Below are 14,902 nucleotides of genomic sequence, written 5' to 3'. Positions count from 1 at the left end.
ACACCAGCTACAATATGTGGGAACAGCCAATTATATCAAAGGTTGTTTTACAATGTCTGGATAGATGTGTGATGGACAGAAATTAGATAGATGCAGAACAAATTGCCTAGACTAGAATATCAAATCATGAATCAGTTCAAGAGCTATAAATCAAAGACAGTTTACTATATACTCAGTTATTCCATACAATAAAAAGGGCCTTTTCACACATGCTATGACTAAAACACACTCTCAAAACTTGTTCCACTTTCATATTTATGGAAGCTAAATTATTAGATGGGACTTACAGGAACTAGAGGGAGGTCTGAAAACAATTGTCTGGCTCTGCCTTGAGATTGACTTCCATCCTCAATGGTAATTTAGCTAGAAAGCTTTGAAAACTATTTCTAGAAAGAAAATTAATTGAGTTAACAGTGAGTATGTTCCCTGTTTCTTATCAGAAATTATGCTAAGACAAATTTTGTAATTACAATCATTAGCTTTGAGCTAAAAACCAGATGGCTTGAATCATCTCTTGTCACCATAAACTGAATAAAATGCCAATTAAAAAGCGGGAACATATCACACCAGGGGGCTTATTCAGGAGAAAGATACTTCACAAAATGTTCAACATAGAAATATGTTGTGTAGAACAGAGCCGTATTTCTATCAACAACTCTAAAGTTCCATTAAATAAGTAACTAAAGCTCTCTGCTGCCATCTTGTGTGAAGTTAGGTGGTACTGCACTCTACTCCTTTTCACTGAACAGTGTCATGAGCTTTTGGATCCATTCATTCTCATGAATGTCAAGTTTTGAATTTGACCCAGCCACAGTCAATGACATGAATAAAAACATATTGTTAACGCAATTGTGATAAAACCTGAACCCCTACTCGCTCACAGATTTGATTCAGGCTAATTGTAGACTAATTGAACCAACAAGCTCTGCAGGTTCAAAGCAAAGCAAAATATGATGTTTGGTTGTGATCAAACTGTGCACAATATTGTCACTGTTTCATTGCTACATTGTGATAAGTCTTGACCTTCACAACCCCAGTCTATTCCTGGGCTTCAAAGCAAAGGTATGGGGGTGTTCCCCATGGAAGTGAGGTAACCAGCTAAACTCTCCACACCTGTGTAGGCTGTGTGGTACTGTCCATTAATATGTAGGTCTGATGGACCTCCACATCCTCCGTCCATCTCCTCCTCATCTTCTTCCTCCTCCTTCCCCAGCCCGACAGAGATCAACTCTGATGTCTGGTTGACAGGACAGGTGCTCCTCAGACTTGACCCCAGGAGGAAGTGTGTTGGCTGGGAAGATGAGGGGGACGAGGAGGGACTGATTGCTACCAGCGAATCAGGAGCCAGGCTGTCCTCTCTCAGCTCCTCCCACAAGTAACCTGAGAAGAGAGTGAACAGGGTTGCTAATCTTGTTGAAGATTGTATAAAAATAATTCCTGAATATGGTTCTCTCTCTCTCTCTCTCTCTCTCTCTCTCTCTCTCTCTCTCTCACTCTCTCTCACTCTCTCTCACTCTTTCTCTCACTCTCTCTCACTCTCTCTCTCTCACTCTCTCACTCTCTCTCACTCACTCACCGTGGAGCTGCAGGTCAGTCAAGCTGGGGTTGAGCGTGTCGATATCGTTACTAGCATCTCCCTCTAGCTGTAGCTCCTGCATGCTCCTGGGCCCAAATTTATACTCTGCCTGTATGGTGGCGCTACAGTTGGAGGGTGTCTGCCCCGCCAAAGGTGAACCCAAGGTACCCACATTGGGAGGGATACCTGATGGAGGCTGCTGTCCGCAGGGGAGTAGAAGGAGAAGGGGTGGGGGTGGTGGGGGACATGTAGCGGGGGTGCTGGTTGACTGTCAGGGTGGAAGGGGGACGTGGGGGTAGAGGGGACGTTGGAGAGGACGACAGGGCTCTGGAGGCTGGGATGAAGTGAAGGAGGAAGGGGTAGGGTTGTAGTTTGTGGTGGATCTTGCCAGTGGGGTCTGGTGGTAAAAAGGTAAAGATTTCAGATTCCCTGGTCTTTCCCCCAACAGGCGATCCAGGTCCTCTGAGAAAACAGAGAGAGAGAGAGAGAGAGAGTGCGAGAGAGAGAGAGAATGCGAGAGAGAGAGAGAGAGAGAGAGAGAGAGATGGGTAAATTGAGAGGACCTTACATTTATCTCCGGTAACAGCTGCCAAAAAGGCTGAGTGGATAGAATCACCAGAACACTGGTGTTGCTCAGTCTCCAAGGTAACATGCCCTGTCTGTAACAACACAAGCTGTACTTGAATCGTTCTGAGTAACATAGAACCATCTTATTTAGGGTGTCATTTATGCCATGGCGGACCTGAGGATTGCCAAGCTTACAGTCCATTAAAACACTGGCATCTGAACTTTGAGGAAGTGCAAATAAAACATGAGCCAGGTCTAAGAGGAGTCCTGGTCTGTGATGAATAGACCACCTACCTGGCCTGGCCATGCTCTTGCGGACAGTGAGGGGGTCTTTGCGGCGCCACTTGTGTAGCTCCTCCTGCATCTTCTCTATCTTGGCTGGGTTGAGGGCCCACAGGCAGCCCTTACGGGAAGAGTTGCCAATCTTATTCTCCACCTTCTCAAAGCACTTATTCAGAGACAGATTGTGGCGGACCGAGTTCTTCCATCCATCTGGAGCCGTCTGAGAGACAGAAAGGAGAGGGGAAATGTACAGTAACAGTATTTTAATTTTCCATGGGATACTTTTTTCCCCTCCAATTTTTAATTGTTCAATGTTTATAGCCACAAACTATACAGTAGTATATGTAAATAATCAAGGTATTGCATTGAAGTATATTTAACATATTTATGAATTTCTTAAAGGGGCTATCTGCGATTGATGCATCCATTTCTTGACATTCCAATTAATGATATTTACCCATTCATCCTTGAAGAATATAGCTTAGAAGTTAGTTCAGAACCCAACATATACGCTTGTTTTACTCCACTGTTTGTAAACATTCAATGCAAATAAACAACATACAGCGTAAAAATATAATGTGATGTCATGAATGGTCAGTCTCTGCATCCATAGCTCTGTCCAGCCCCAACCCTCAGCTTTTTACCGAAATAGGGGTTAAAAGTAATTAAAAATCAAGTCAAAAGTCAAGAGGAACCAAAGCAGGGGTAGGGCCACATTGCACACACACACACACACGCACACACGTACACAAACACACACACACAAACCCCCCAGAGGCAGTCTCTCAGTCATAGGTTCTACAGTATGTTCGGCTGAAGAGGAGCCAAAGCTGCTGCAGTGCCACGTTGTACATTCCTCCTCTTCCTATGCCAGACAGACAGCCAGACATACAGAGAGCCAGCCAGACAGCCAGCCAGCCTGCCAGCCAACCAGCCAGACAGCCAGACAGCCAGCCAGACAGACAGACAGACAGACAGACAGACAGACAGACAGACAGACAGACAGACAGACAGACAGACATACAGCAGGCCAGATAGCCCGCCAGACTGACTGACAGACAGACAGACAGACAGACAGACAGACAGACAGACAGACAGACAGACAGACAGACAGACAGACAGACAGACAGACAGACAGACAGACAGCAGGCCAGATAGCCAGCCAGACTGACAGCCAACAAACAGCCAACCACTTCATGGGTCTATAAGCATCTTGATGGATGGGAAGACATGGATGATCAAGCCCTAACGGGTATCAGCCGGGGTGGCCCACGGCTAGCCTCGATAAACACAGTCTGAGTCCCAAATAGCACCCTGTTCCCTAGTGCACTATTTTTCACTAGGTCCTCGAGGCCACGCCTGAATTCTCTATAGAATAGGTAGGGGTCGATGATGCCTAACAAATGGCTGGGGACGAGGCTAGTCTACGGCAAAGGCTGCTTCTGCTTTGGCACACAGTTGGATCTATATACACTATTATAGTATCATTCATCATTAATCTATGGAGCCTCTAAAGAAAACATATGGTTTCTCTCTCTCTCCCTCTCCATGTCCTCCTATAAAGGGCTTATCGCCAGATATGAGAGGATTGAAGATCAGCAGGCGTTGATCTCTCAGTGATTGAGTCTTTCAAACCACATGTAAATACAAGGAATTTACTTTACAAGTGTGGTTAAGCCCAATGCATGTCACGTGTGTATCCTTGTATTCATTCCTTTTGGAATGTTAGGTGATACAAAGTTCATACAAGGATGTATAGCAATGGTTATAACAACTCTGCCTGTGACATTTCACAGATAAAATACATAGGATGAAAATAATGAAAGAGTTATGAAGACACAGAGATGACTGTTGTGTCAGCGAGAAGCCAAAATGTCCTCCTGCTGTACCTTGAAGTAGGGGAAGTGTTCAGTCATGAACCTGTAGATCTCACTAACCGGGAGACTCCCTGTCTTACTGTTCCTCAGAGCCATGAAGATCAGAATGCTACGGATTGAAGACAAACATTGTAGTCAGTGTAGTCAATCAGTTGTAGTCAATATTATATTATTATTGCATATGATAACATATATTATATTATTTAACATCACAGTGTTGTTTATTCAGTAGGGTTCCAAAAGGGTTCATCGACTGTACCCATAGGAGAACCCTTTTTGGTTCCAGGTAAAACCCTTTTTGATTCCAGATAGAGCCCTTTTGGGTTCCATGTAGAACCGTCTGTAGAAAGAGTTCTACCTGGAACCAAAAAGGCTTTTACCTGTGTGTACACACATCTCATACCTCACACACCCCTTATCCACCTCACACCTCACACCGCACCCCCCCCCCATCCAACTCACACCTCACACCCCTCCATCCACCTCACACCTCACACCTCACGCCGCACACCTCACACCTCACACACACCCAATCCACCTCACATCTTATACACACACCCCATCCACCTCACACCTCACACCTCACACCTCACACCGCACACCCCCATCCAATTTACACCTCACACCCCTCCATCCAACTCACACCTCACACCCCTCCATCCACCGCACACCTCACACACACCCCATCTATCTCACACCGCACACCCCACCCATCCACCTCACATCTCACACCTCACACACCTCATCCAACTCACACACACACCATCCACCTCACATCTCACACACACATCTCATCAACCTCACATCTCACACAGCCCCCATCCACCTCACACCTCACACAGCCCCATCCACCTCACACCTCACACAGCCCCCATCCACCTCACACCTCACACCCCTACATCCACCTCACACCTCCCATTCACCCAATCCACCTCACACCTCACACAGCCCCCATCCACCTCACACCTCACACAGCCCCCATCCACCTCACACCTCACACCCCCCCCATCCACCTCACACCTCACCCCCCCATCCAACTCACACCTCACACCCCTACATCCACCTCACACCTCCCATTCACCCAATCCACCTCACACCTCACACAGCCCCCATCCACCTCACACCTCACACCTCACACCGCACACCCCCCATCCACCTCACACCTCACACAGCCCCCATCCACCTCACGCCTCACACTGCACCCCCATCCACCGCACACCTTACGCCGCACACGCTGCACATCTCACCCCCATCCACCTCACACCTCACACAGCCTCTATCCACCTCACACACACTCCATCCATCTCACACCTCACACCTCACACCTCACACAGCCTCCATCCACCTCACACACACTCCATCCATCTCACACCTCACACCTCACACCTCACACAGCCTCCATCCACCTCACACACACTCCATCCATCTCACACCTCACACACACTTCTCATCCACCTTACACCTCACACACACCCAATCCACCTCACACACACCTCATACCTGACACACCCCTCATCCACCTTACACCTCACACAACCCCCATCCACCTCACACCGCACACCCCCATCCAAATCACGCTCACACCCCTACATCCACCTCACACCTCATGCCGCACACCTCACACCTCCCATTCACCTCACACCTTACACCCCCTCCATCCACCTCACACCTCACACCTTACACCCCCTCCATCCACCTCACACCTCACACCTCACACCTTACACCCCTCCATCCACCTCACACCTCACACCTTACACCCCCTCCATCCACCTCACACCTCCCATTCACCTCACACCTCACACCTTACACCCCTCCATCCACCTCACACCTTACACCCCCTCCATCCACCTCACACCTCACACCTTACACCCCCTCCATCCACCTCACACCTCACACCTCACACCTTACACCCCTCCATCCACCTCACACCTCACACCTCACACCTTACACCCCCTGCATCCACCTCACACCTTACACCCCCTCCATCTACCTCACACCTTACACCCCTCCATCCACCTCACACCTTACACCCCTCCATCCCACTCACACCTCCCATTCACCCAATCCACCTCACACCTCACACAGCCCCCATCCACCTCACACCTCATACCTCACACCGCACACCCCCATCCACCTCACACCTCACACAGCCCCCATCCACCTCACGCCTCACACTGCACCCTCCATCCACCTCACACCTTACACCCCCTCCATCTACCTCACACCTTACACCCCCTCCATCCACCTCACACCTTACACCCCTCCATCTACCTCACACCTTACACCCCCTCCATCCACCTCACACCTTACACCCCTCCATCCCACTCACACCTCACACCCTCCATCCACCTCACACCTCCCATTCACCCAATCCACTTCACACTTCACACAGCCCCCATCCACCTCACACCTCACACCTCACACCGCACACCCCCATCCACCTCACACCTCACACAGCCCCCATCCACCTCACGCCTCACACTGCACCCTCCCATCCACCGCACACCTCACGCCGCACACGCTGCACATCTCACCCCACCCCCATCCACCTCACACCTCACACAGCCTCTATCCACCTCACACCTTACACCCCCTCCATCCACCTCACACCTTACACCCCTCCATCTACCTCACACCTTACACCCCCTCCATCCACCTCACACCTTACACCCCCTCCATCCACCTCACACCTTACACCCCTCCATCTACCTCACACCTTACACCCCCTCCATCCACCTCACACCTTACACCCCCTCCATCCCACTCACACCTCACACCCCCTCCATCCACCTCACACCTTACACCCCCTCCATCCACCTCACACCTTACACCCCTCCATCCACCTCACACCTTACACCCCCTCCATCCACCTCACACCTCACACCTTACACCCCCTCCATACACCAAATATACAGTATATACTTTGGTTCCCTTTCAATCTAAACTGGTAAACTGCTTTTAGGGGTTATTAAAGAACTGACATGCTTACAGTTCAAATGATTTTTGTTTCGCCCTTTAAACATGACTTCAAACAGGCAGAGAAAGAAGAGTAATCAATATTGAGAAATGGGTTTGATTGAATAAGGTCTTGATTAAATAAGGTCTTGATTGAATAAGGCCTTGATTAAATAAGGTCTTGATTGATTAAGGTCTTGATTAAATAAGGTCTTGATTGAATAAGGTCTTGATTAAATAAGGTCTTGATTAAATATGGTCATGATTAAATGAGGTCTTGATTGAATAAGGTCTTGATTAAATATGGTCATGATTAAATAAGGTCTTGATTGAATAAGGTCTTGATTAAATATGGTCATGATTAAATAAGGTCTTGATTAAATAAGGTCTTGATTGAATAAGGTCTTGATTAAATAAGGTCTTGATTAAATATGGTCATGATTAAATACGGTCTTGATTGAATAAGGTCTTGATTAAATAAGGTCTTGATTGAATAAGGTCTTGATTGAATAAGGTCTTGATTAAATGTGGTCTTGATTAAATAAGGTCTTGATTGAATACAGTCTTGATTGAATACAGTCTTGATTAACTAAGGTCTTGATTAAATAAGGTCTTGATTGAATACAGTCTTGATTGAATACAGTATTGATTGAATAAGGTATTGATTGAATAAGGTCATGATTGAATAAGGTCTTGATTGAATACGGTCTTGATTAAATAAGGTCTTTAATATATAATTAATGTTACACCAAATTCCAAAACCTGATTGTACGGATTGGTAATAGATTGTGATTATGCACATGTATGGAGTATCGAAGTAGCGTGTTCACCTGTATGAGTAGATGGGCTTGGGGAAGAGGGACTGCATGCTACTGTCCTGATGGGTTGGAGTGGAGAGGCACTGGAGAGAGTACTGAGAACTTTTGGATTTTCCACTGGTAGAATACACACCTGGTGAGAACTAGAGAGAACACAAACACATACATACACACATTGTTACAGCAGAACTTGTATTACTTTAGTCACAAAGTGAGTACACAGTGAGGTCTTTCCAAACCGCACAGCTGTGTTCTGCCAACCCTATACTGTTACAAGTTCACGGTATGATATAACCAAGCCCTGTTGGCAAAGTGTTATTTTCCTTGGCAAGGTGTTTGACAAGTTATCTTTTCAAGGGCACTAACTCTTGAAAAGATATGCAGTACCCTAGGTAGTTTCTGTGCCAACCAACCTATACAGCACCAACATTCCACCCAAACCAACAGTTTGTAGACCTAAAAAATATAAATGAGTTTTGTTCTTTGAGAGAATATTAGTCAGTTAACCGGACATTTATGAATTATGAAGCCTTTAAGTGCTTTGTGTGCTTGTTTTGATACACCTCACACCTTACACCCCCTCCAACACATAAATGCATCAAAATTCAATATTTTTAACGTTAGCAGATTAAGATTATCTCATAGAACAAAACATATACCATAAGATCTCCTAAACCCGTGTTACAATAGACCTTATTTTCTGTGTTTATCAAAAAACCCTACAAAATGCCCTCCCTTAGTGCCTACAAAAGACATTACTATTGCGCTCTATAGCCCACCTAAACCACCCTATTGAGTTAAGCTCCTCTAAGAACCTCCCCCTTAAATTAACCCCTCCCCCTGTACTTTGGTCCTGCCCACTCACCTGCTGCAGTGGAGCTAGGGGGCTGTAGGAGGCATGGCCTTGGGACAGGAAGCAGGAAGGTTCCTTGGGTGCAGCCAGTGGTTCTGGGTAAGAGTGCTGGGAGCCCTGCTGTGTTGGATGAAGGGAATGAATGAATATAAATGCATTATACAAGTAATGAAATCTGAGGAAACTCATTGGCAGCATTGTGATCAAATCAAACTAATTTTATTTGTCACATACACATGGTTAGCAGATGTTAATGCGAGTGTAGCGAAATGCTTGTGCTTCTAGTTCCGACACTGGAGTAATAACCAACAAGTAATCTAGCTAACAATTCCAAAACTACTACCTTATACACACAAGTGTAAAGGGATAAAGAATATGTACATAAAGATATATGAATGAGTGATGGTACAGAGCGGCATAGGCAAGATGCAGTAGATGGTATCAAGTACAGTATATACATATGAGATGAGTATGTAAACAAAGTGGCATAGTTTAAAGTGGCTAGTGATACATGTATTACATAAAGATGCAGTAGATGATATAGAGTACAGTATATACGTATACATATGAGATAAATAATGTAGGGTATGTAAACATTATATTAAGTAGCATTGTTTAAAGTGGCTAGTGATATATTTTACATCAATTCCCATTATTAAAGTGGCTGGAGTTGAGTCAGTGTCAGTGTCAGTGTGTTGGCAGCAGCCACTCAATGTTAGTGGTGGCTGTTTAACAGTCTGATGGCCTTGAGATAGAAGCTGTTTTTCAGTCTCTCGGTCCCAGCTTTGATGCACCTGTACTGACCTCGCCTTCTGGATGATAGCGGGGTGAACAGGCAGTGGCTCGGGTGGTTGTTGTCCTTGATGATCTTTATGGCCTTCCTGTGACGTGTGCGTGCGCGTGTGCATGTGTGCGTGTGTGCATGTGTGTGCGTGTGTGTGCGTGTGTGTGTGTGTGTGTTCAGCTGTTAGCGTGTACCATGAATGAATAGCCATTTAGAGTATGAATATCACTGTATCATACCCTCAGTCTGGAAGCCTGGAAACTCCCGTTGTATGTATCCCAGCATGTCTGTTCCTCACTGGTTGATGTGTCTGTGAAGCCATCTGGAGACTCCACCTCTCCGAGACTGATGAAGGGATGAGACCCCGGGGGACCAGGGGGACCAGGGGGACCAGGGGCCAGCCAACCCGTGGCAACCCCACCGTTGCTGAACTGACGACGGTAGGGGTGGAAGCGGTCATCAGACACTGACCCTAAGTTTGACCTTTGACTCTGTGTTACCATGGCTCCATCAATGCTGTGCCTCCTGCAGGTCTCTGCAGCGGCATTTCTGTGTCTGTAGGTGGCGCTTTCTTTCTCACGCTGGGCAGTGGTAAATGACACAGAACTGCTATCACACTGAGGAGAGATTAATATACAAATTGTTAGCTGGTTATTTAGCAACATCCAGAATCTACTGGCTGGCATCTGCAATCATGAAACAATGCAAGGAAATAGCCAAGAAACACATACATTTTATCTCCTGGCTTTTCTGTATCCCAAATTACATCCTATAGGGAGCTATTTGGGACGCAGACATAATTTGGGTTTAAACACATCATGCCTGTTTTGGCGGGGGGGGGGGTATTTACATCTCCTTATAGATAGAGATCTCCCGTATTTACTGGCACATTGCTGCCCCAGGGGTGGGTAATTCATTAGTCCAAAGGAAGAGGAACGTGATTAATGTCAGGATAAAACTTAACACATTTCCTCCAGGGCATCTTGTCCTTGAAAAGGTCTTGTGTGTGTGATAAGTAGATAGTTGACTTAAGCAATAAGGCCCGAGGATGTATGGTATATGGCCAATATACCACGGCTAAGGACTGTTCTTAGGCACAATGCAACGTGGAGTGCATGGATGCAGCCCTTAGCCTGTGGTATATTGTCCATATATCATAAATCCCCGAGGTGTCTTACTGCTATTATAAACTGGTTACCAATGAAACCAGTGGTATACGGTCTGATATACCACGGCTGTCAGCCAATCAGCATTCAGGGCTCAAACCACCCAGTTTATAAATCATTTTAGATTCACTTAAAAACAACCATGTTGCTTTTTTTCAAATACTTTATCTGCCACAATGAAAATTACCAATGAAAAGCAACCAATGGAACCAAAAAATACTACTTGAACCGAGGTCTGGTTATTCAAACAGCTATGGGCTTATGCACTAAGATCACAATGTGGATTCTGGAATTACCTCTGGAGGAACAGCAGCCTAATGCAGGTGCAGGAAAGTAGATGAGATGGGTAAAGCATGCATGGCTTTGGGCTGAATCAAAATGGAGGGAGTGTATTTCTAGGTGAAACTGTAAAATAAACCGTTTTCAGTGGATTCTGGTACCTGTGAGTGCACCATCTGCTGGAGGGAGGACCCTGGAGGCTCACATGTGCGTAGGGAGGAGATCTGAGGGGCTGGTGTCGTTGTCAGGGACTTGTTGGCACTGTGAGTACACGTGGAGCTGGGAGATTCTGTAGACATGATGATATGCCTATGAGGAAATCTGCACCTGGGAAGAATAGAAACATGTTTGAGTTTGGGGCGTGGTATACACTGAGGTTATAAAATATCAGGAACACCTTCCTAATATTGAGTTGCACCCCCTTTTGCCCTCAGACAGCCTCAATTTGTCAGGGCATGGACTCTACAAGGTGTCGAAAGCGATCCACAGGAATGCTGGACCATGTTGACTCCAATGCTTCCCACAGCTGTGTCATGTTGGCTGGATGTCCTTTGGATGGTGGAACATTCTTGATAAACATGTGAAACTGTTGAGCATGAAAAACCCAGCAGCGTTGCAGTTCTTGACACACTCAAACTGCTGCACCTGGCACCTACGGTTCAAAGGCACTTAAATATTTTGTCTTGCACATCCATGTCTCAATTGTCCCGAGGCTTAAAAATCCTTCTTTAACCATCTACACTGATTGAAGTGGATTTAACAGGTGACATCAAAAGGGGATCATAGCTTCACCTGGATTCACCTGGTCATGGAAACAGCAACATACCATGTTGCTCTTGTCCATGTTTTGTACACTCAGTGTAGTTGAATGTGTGTTATGAGTCACAATCGCATTTCCTGTGTTTTTTTAATCTATGTTATTTGGAATTGTAAATGTGTCATGCCTAGCTTTCACAGGTTCATGACATGTACTGTATGCACAGTGGCTTGCATGATTCATCTGTGTGTGGTTGATGCTTGCCAGTGCCATCCATGCGTTACATCATATCCTTATTGTATCTTTCAGTCTGGGTCATTCATAGTATGAATATACCTTTCAGGTAGGCTACAGCATTTAACCCCAATGTAACATCTCAGCGGTCTTCTGGGCATCTCTGAGTTATCATTGTTAACAGACTAGGGCCTATACAATATGTCATCTTTTAGTGTACAGTTATGGGGACTGCAGGCTCGATGAAAAAGTATCCCAGACACAGATTAAGCCTAATCTTTGACTAAGAAGCACTTTAAATGGAGAAACATTTAGTCTAGGACTAGGTTTAAGGGATACTGTAAAATTCTGGCAATTAAGCCATTTTTCTACTTAGCTAGTTAGCATTGGCTCGCAAAACTACTGTTGAAGTCGGAAGTTTACATACACATAGGTTGGAGTCAATTAAACTCGTTTTTCAACCACTCCAACAAACTATAGTTTTGGCAAGTCGGTTAGGACATCTACTTTGTGCATGACACAAGTAATGTTTCCAACAACTGTTTACAGACACAAATACATTTAAACTCAGTTTTTCACAATTCCTGACATTTAATCCTAGTAAAAATTTCCTGTCTTAGGTCAGTTATGATCACCACTTTATTTTAAGAATGTGAAATGTCAGAATAATTAGTAGAGAGAATGATTTATTTCAGGTTTTATTTATTTCATCACATTCCCAGTGGGTCAGAAGTTTACATACACTCAATTAGTATTTGGTAGCGTTGCCTTTAAATTGTTTATCTTGGGTCAAACGTTTCAGGTAGCCTTCCACAAGCTTCACACAATAAATTGGGTGATTTTTGGCCCATTCCTCCTGACAGAGCTGGTGTAACTGAGTCAGGTTTGCAGGCCTCCTTGCTCACACCCGCTTTTCAGTTCTGCCCACAATTTTTCTATAGGATTGAGTTCAGGGCTTTGTGATGGCCACTCCAATACCTTGACTTTGTTATCCTCAAGCCATTTTGCCACAACTTTGGAAGTATGCTTGGGGATATTTGCGACCAAGCTTTAACTTCCTGACTGATGTCTTGAGATGTTGCTTCAATATATCCACATCATTATCCTGCCTCATGATGCCATCTATTTTGTGAAGTGCACCGGTCCCTCCTGCAGCAAAGAACCTCCACAACATGATGCTGCCACGCCCGTGCTTCATGGTTGGGATGGTGTTCTTTGGCTTGCAAGCCTCCCCCTTTTTCCTCCAAACATAACGATGGTCATTATGGCCAAACAGTCCTATGTTGGTTTCATCAGACCAGAGGATATTTCTCCAAAAAGTATGATCTTTGTCCCCATGTGCAGTTGCAAACCATAGTCTGTATTTTTTATGGTGGTTTTGGAGCAGTGGCTTCTTCCTTGCTGAGTGGCCTTTCAGGTTATGTCGATATAGGACTCGTTTTACTATGGATATAGATACTTCTGTACCTGTTTCCTCCAGCATCTTCACAAGGACCTTTGCTGTTGTTCTGGGATTGATTGGTACTTTTCGCACCAAAGTACGTTAATCTCTCCTTCCTGAGCGGTATGACAGCTGCGTGGTCCCATGGTGGTTATACTTATTTACTATTGTTTGCACAGATGAACGTGGTACCTTCCGGCATTTGGAAATTGCTCCCAAGGATGAACCAGACTTGTGGAGGTCTACAATTTTCTTCTGAGGTGTTGGCTGATTTCTTTTGATTTTCCCATGATGTCAAGCAAGGAGGCACTGAGTTTGAAGGTAGGCCTTGAAATACATCCACAGGTACACCTCCAATTGACTCAAATGATGTCAATTAGCCTATCAGAAGCTTCTAAAGCCATGACATCATGTTCTGGTATTTTCCAAGCTGTTTAAAGGCACAGTCAACTATGTAAACTTCTGACCCACTGGAATTGTGATACAGTGAATTATAAGTGAAATAATCTGTCTGTAAACAATTGTTGGAAAAATGACTTGTGTCATGCACAAAGTAGATGTCCTAACCGACTTGCCAAAACTATAGTTTCTTAACAAGAAATTTGTGGAGTGGTTGAAAACAAGTTTTAATGACTCCAACCAAAGTGTATGTAAACTTCCGACTTTAACTGTAAATTGGCTCTATGGCACTGGCAAGGTGCTTTTCCATCTTCATCAGTTTACAGTTCTGTTATCAGATCCCAGCAGAGGTGTGAGACATGTGGCAGAGGTTCCAGGAAGCGTGACCTCATACACACACACTTATACACATCAATGCACGCACAGACGCACACACACACACACACACACACCTCAAAGCTCATTAAAATGGGCAACAAACCGTGAAGATTAGATCACTCACAACCAGCTATTGCTGAGTTGGGTTGAAGGGTGAAATCAAGACCCGTGTGTGTGTGTGTGTGTGTGTGTGTGTGTGTGTGTGTGTGTGTGTGTGTGTGTGTGTGTGTGTGTGTGTGTGTGTGTGTGTGTGTGTTTTGCATATCCCAACTCCCCCTGAGACACCCTCGGAGAGTGGGGTCAGGTCCGGGGTCACGGCCAGGGTCAGCCATTATTGACCTGTTTTAGAGAAGTAGAGCGCGAGAGAGAGAGAGATTCAATACAAAAGTAAAAAGGAAGTGAAATGTCAGAGTTGAGACAGCCTTTGTTCTGTTGCAGCAACTGCTCCTTTGCCCTGCTTGACACAAACCTCTGATTGGCCGTTTGGAGTTGCACTGGCGAGGAAGAATGGTTGATCAAGAGAAAAAAACACTGTG

General features: G+C 45.3%; 1 protein-coding gene across 1 annotated transcript; it reads right to left on the bottom strand.

Moving 5' to 3' along the window:
- Window positions 1-1,051: 1,051 nt before the first annotated feature.
- foxn1 (forkhead box N1) lies at window positions 1,052-11,456 on the bottom strand. Its single transcript, XM_065027219.1, has 9 exons — window positions 11,319-11,456; window positions 9,952-10,329; window positions 8,922-9,048; window positions 8,088-8,208; window positions 4,315-4,411; window positions 2,438-2,645; window positions 1,965-2,038; window positions 1,577-1,844; window positions 1,052-1,380 (listed from the first exon to the last, which is right to left on the bottom strand). The coding sequence occupies exons 1-9, from the start codon at window positions 11,454-11,456 to the stop codon at window positions 1,052-1,054; spliced, it is 1,740 nt and encodes a 579-aa protein (XP_064883291.1).
- Window positions 11,457-14,902: the final 3,446 nt, after the last annotated feature.

Source organism: Oncorhynchus nerka, linkage group LG14 (assembly GCF_034236695.1).
Source record: "Oncorhynchus nerka isolate Pitt River linkage group LG14, Oner_Uvic_2.0, whole genome shotgun sequence".
Taxonomy (NCBI): domain Eukaryota; kingdom Metazoa; phylum Chordata; class Actinopteri; order Salmoniformes; family Salmonidae; genus Oncorhynchus; species Oncorhynchus nerka.
Note: the sequence above shows the minus strand (reverse complement) of the source record. Positions and strands in the feature narration are given on the sequence as shown.